The 5,263-nt window shown below is 39.9% G+C and overlaps 1 protein-coding gene across 1 annotated transcript in view; it reads left to right on the top strand.

The window, feature by feature from the left end:
• The first annotated feature begins 1,772 nt into the window (after positions 1-1,772).
• Positions 1,773-5,263, top strand: part of PGF (placental growth factor) — a 60,898-nt gene continuing 57,407 nt past the window's right edge. Inside the window, exon 1 of the mRNA XM_078387497.1 lies at positions 1,773-1,778. Within this exon, the coding sequence (XP_078243623.1) occupies positions 1,773-1,778 (6 nt within the window). The remainder of the gene's footprint in view (positions 1,779-5,263) is intronic.

Genomic DNA, 5,263 nt, shown 5'->3' with positions numbered 1-5,263 from the left:
TCTCATTTACTTGAAAGTTGTATTAGAGTCCCTATAAGTTGATTCTGACTTGATGGCACATAACTCACAACATGCACATTAGGAAAGTACAGGTTTATAAACATGGAATAGCAGCAAAGAATAGGAAAAAGAACAGATCTTGAGAATGTTGCTTTTCTGGACTACAGTTTCCAGAATCTCCAGCACAATCTAGCTGCTGTAGTTCAAGCAGTAACTTTTAAAAATTCTTTCAAAGGGTGAGGATAACTCAAACATTTTCTTTTTTTGCTGCTTCCCTTCCTTTAACAGAAATTTAAATGAAAATATGGCAGCTTCTTCTATGCACTGTAGAAGTATGTGCCTTCCCACAGATGGAGCCTCTGTATGTGTGTGTCTGTGGCAGGAGCCTGCCTGTAACGGGCTATTTTGGCAACAAATGCAAAAGGTCAGTTTCTAACTGGGTCGCACTCTTTTCCCAGACTCTGCATTGGCGCTGCCTGCAGCCAAGGAACTTGGAGAGTGGTACTGCCAGTGATGTGTGCTTGGCAGGATTTCCTTGCTTCTGTGGTTTGTATCCCCCTCCACCTCTTTCTGCGTTGTCTAATGCTTGATAGTGAGCTCCATTATGCCCAATAAACAATTTCTGCCTTAGCTGTGATGTATGGATCTGTGTCAGAAGGCTGTTTTGGCTGCCTATGAGGGGTTATCATCTATATCATGATTAATTCTATCATGAATTTCTCTCTGCCAGCTCCCTACTATTCTTGTAATTTTATTGTTGTTTTTAAAGTTATTGTATTTTCAGGGACCATGCTGTCTATGATGTTTTCTTTGTATTTCTCTTGGGTTTTTTTATTATGTTGTTTTGATCTTGTTTTGTAAGCTGCGCTGAGTAGTGGCTCCACCAGTAGGTGGGCAGTATAAAAATATAATTAAACCAATGAAGCAATGAACAAATAAAAGAGCAAATAAAAATGCAGCTGAATGGTAAGGGATCCCAGCCGTCTCTGCCTGCATTGGGGAGGTGGAGGTTTAAAATAAATGCAATAGAAATAGGAAGAGAGCAGAGCTTGGAAAAGTTTTTTCTTGGACTATACTTTTCAGGACTCTTCAGCCAGCATGGTCATTGATCAGGGTTGCTGCAGAGTTCTTGGAACTGTCATCCGATAAATAATATTTCTAAGCTCAAACTAGGTTCATAATAAGTGTCTCAAAATGGTGTCAGCACACAAACATCAAGATAGTTGGTAGATAAAAGAAACTAGTGATGTTTTTCTAAAAAATGGTGTGTGAGTATAATGTAGCCCATACACAGCACAATCTCTACAAGTTAGATAAATATATTAAGTGTGATTTTAATCTGGCTCTCTTTTATTCTCTGACACAGGATGGAGTAGTTGAGCGCCATTGTAGTGCAGTGGTTAAACTATTACACAGGGATTTGGAAGATCATTTCATCCGCATTGAGCCATAAAATTCACTGTAGCAATTTCAGAAGTAGCCATGCTAATACAGTATGTCTCAGCATTTTTGCAAAACTAAAGAGGAAAAAGAAAACTGAGGGAAAGGGCAAAATATTATAGCACTTTAATAGATTTATTTCAGTGTGAGCTTTCATGTATCAAAATCTACTTCTTTGGACACAGAGAGTGCAAAGACATGTCTCCTATTCTTCTTCCATGGTGGTGAGATTAATGTCTGGATGAATGTGGACATGAATATCACCACAAAGTAACAAAGATTTTTTAACACAGGAATGGGACTATCAGGCTATTATTTAGCAGATGTTAAGCATGAAGGTAAGCTAGTAGACTTGACTGTCATAAAAATGCTATGAATTGGCTTTTTTGGGGGAAAGTGCTAACGTTTGTCAGGGAGACAACAGATTTATACTTATAAACTGGATTATTTTTATACAAAAATCCTCCATTATTATTAAGACATGTGGTACGCTAAGAAGCCTTGATCTCTATTTGGGCCCTTAGAGATCAACTGGAGCTTGCTTAATAACCAATTTCTTCCATTTCCCTCTTGAACCTCTCTTTGTAATAGCCACTATAGTGTGCAGCAAATGCTATTATCCGCTACAAGACAGAAATAATGACAGAATGCCAGTATTTGTCTTCCTTGATAGACTCTAGCCTTTCTTTCAGAAATAACTCTTAGCATTTCTGTGATGACAAGTCTACCTAGCTTATACCCCTGGTTAGGATCCGCTAATCAGCAGCTTGATAATGCCATTCTTATTTAAACAAAACATTGTCACTTTGTCTACTATCTATATTTGCACCTGAGCATGAATCTCACCACCCTCAAATAAGTATCAGGGGCATGTATTAGTACTTCCTGTGTCCGAGAAAGTGGTTTTTGATCTACTAAAATTCACAAAAATCTGAAATAATTTCTGAAATCTGTTAATTTTTTAAGTGTTACAATATTTTGCCTCACAAATCTCCCCTCATATTTTTATTCCCCTTTCCCTGCTTTTGGCAGCATAAAAGTCACTGGGTGACCTTTTTTAAGCTTACCTCAGAGAATGGTTATTATGAGGATAAAGTAGGATGGAAAGCTGCCTTGAGCTCATACGTTAGGTAGGCTATAGATAGAACTCACTAGCTAAAATTATATTACTGTTTTGCATAACCTCAGTTCCTCATGGTAACAGTGGTGCAGAGGAACAGCCTTATCATGATGCCGATCTTTTGGAAGGAGAAGACAGCTTCCATACTAGAGTTTTTCTTTGAAACTGACACCCATTCACTCACTTACATTATCGAAACCAGCCTTTCCATCCTAGCGTGACCTCCACATGTGTTAGATTACAGTTCCCCTCATTTCCAGCCCTAGTTTTTCCCACTCTTAGCAGCAGAAACTTCAGCTGAGCTACAGGGGAGCAACTACACTGTCAAATAGTATGATAATTGCTCTGGAATTGTAGTATTTTCCATTGACTACACATGGTGCAGATAAATGCAAATCCACCTTGACTCCCCCCTCCCCCACCATTTGTAGTTTTTTGTCGCAATCACTGGGGCTTCTGGTTTTTTTTCTTCATAGTCCCCTGTGCCACTTTACACACTTTGCACATCATTTCAAATTTGGGACCTGCTGGCTTGTGTTTTTGCAAGACTCTATTATTGTAATTTCAAATTAGCATCAGGGCACTTGTAGAAATGCTGTTTTGTAAACAAGAAAAATTAAAAGAAACCCTAACAAATTAGAGTGGACTAAATAAACTGCATTTGTTCGGTTGGTGTATACGTATTGCGGACACTCCAAATCCACCAGTGCTATTTGGAAAACTTGAATAAATATTCTCCTACGTTGGGGGGGCAGGGGAAAGGTTGGGAAAGGGGCAATAACAAGAGAGGAAGAAGGAGGGGATTGTGGTCTCTCATACAACCACAGCTTGCTTAGGAGCCCCAAGGACACTTGCAAGAAACCTATTCTGGATTATTTTACGCGCTCCATGTGGTTGCCAACAGTGCTTTCAAAGCCAAAGGAGACTTTGAGTCAATCCACTTCGAATCTGAATTAGCCCGACTCTGATGTCTGGTGTAAATTGCAGCCTCAGTGAGGCCCACTAGATTGAGAGATAGCCTATGCATTGTGGACGTTTACTGCTGCATTTCCCCTGATATGCTCTGTTGCCTCGTGCCTTTTTTTATTTCTGGCATTTTATAGCTTTTTTTTTTTTTTTTAATTTTTAGTTGTATTTGGTTTTTAGCTGTGTAAGCCACTTTGATCTTCTCTCTAAAGGAAACCTCCCCAACAAGCCAAGCAATAAAAACAAAACCAAGCAAATATAAATAGGGTAAATATTTTTCATTTTATTTTTAAGAAAATGTTATTTAAATCCTTTTAGATGTATAACTTCAGCTGTAGGTGGCACAGGGCTGTTCTTTAAATTGAACTGCAGTTTCTTTGTTTTGTGCATTATTATGGCTGTGTGGCTGGGCAGATTTCCCAGAGAGATTTCACAGCTCATCGTGAAACAGAGGGGCCCTCAATCTCACGCTGAGGAAATCTCTTTGTTGTATTTCCACTGCAGAACTGAGTCACTGTGCAAGTCATCATTTGTTCTTTTGCCAAGGCAGACTCTGGAAAGGGGATTCCAAAAAGAACGTGACCATCTTCATGTCGCTGTCTAATGGTTTTCCTTCTAGTGTGTGTGCGTGTGTGTGTATTAGGCTCCTTGTATTTCAGTAACACCTGTCCCTCAATCCTTTGCTGCCCTGGGACAACAGGGTGTTTTTGACCAGAATTCTCATTGCATGATCAGCATACACTGCTGCCCACTATGTGCACAGTTGTTGTTTTTTCATGCACAAGGAGGGTACCAAGTACCTCCTCCTGCAAGCATAAACCCATTTGTTACTACAGTGGTACCTCGCAAGACGATCACCCCGCAAAATGTTTTTTTCGCAAGACGACGATTTTTACAGCTGATCGGCGGCTCCGCAAAATGGCTTCCCTGTGGGCGATCTTCGCAAAATGGGTGTTTTTGGGACCAAAGCTTTGCAAGACAGCGATTCTAAGAGCTGATTGGCGCTTCGCAAAATGGCTTCCCTGTGGGCGATCTTCACAAAATGGGTGTTTTTGGGACCGAAGCTTTGCAAGACAGCGATTCTAAGAGCTGATCGGCGCTTCACAAAATGGCTTCCCTGTGGGCGATCTTCACAAAATGGGTGTTTTTGGGACCGAAGCTTTGCAAGACAGCGATTCTAAGAGCTGATCGGCGCTTCGCAAAATGGCTTCCCGATGGGCGATTTTCGCTGGACGACAACTATTTCCCCATTGGAACGCATTAAACGGGTTTCAGTGCATTCCAGCGGGGAAACGCTTTTCGCTAGACCATGTTTTCACAAGACAGCTATTTCAATGGAACGGATTAACATTGTCTAGTGAAGCACTACTGTATATGGTCATCTCCTACCTGCATAGCAATAAATTAGAGATCACAAAGTGCAGCACAGGCTGAATGTAATACTTAATCTACAGTGCAATAACATACTGGACTGTACCAGGCAAAACTCAAAGGAAAAATAATTATAATATAAAAATAAATTATTATTTTTTTAAAAGACAAAAACCCATGGCACCTTAAAGACTAACTTATATTTTAATGTGAGCTTTAATGGACAGAACTGTGACTTTTTTGTAAACAGGTAAATGATCAAGCTGTTTTTCTCTATACAGCCATGCCACAATAGCAAAGCTAACAATCTGGTGGCAAAAGCTAGACTGTCTCCATGAATGAGGCAAGAAAGGAATATTGTATCAC

This window comes from Pogona vitticeps, chromosome 1, assembly GCF_051106095.1.
Source record: "Pogona vitticeps strain Pit_001003342236 chromosome 1, PviZW2.1, whole genome shotgun sequence".
Classification (NCBI taxonomy): Eukaryota; Metazoa; Chordata; class Lepidosauria; order Squamata; family Agamidae; genus Pogona; species Pogona vitticeps.
Note: the sequence above shows the minus strand (reverse complement) of the source record. Positions and strands in the feature narration are given on the sequence as shown.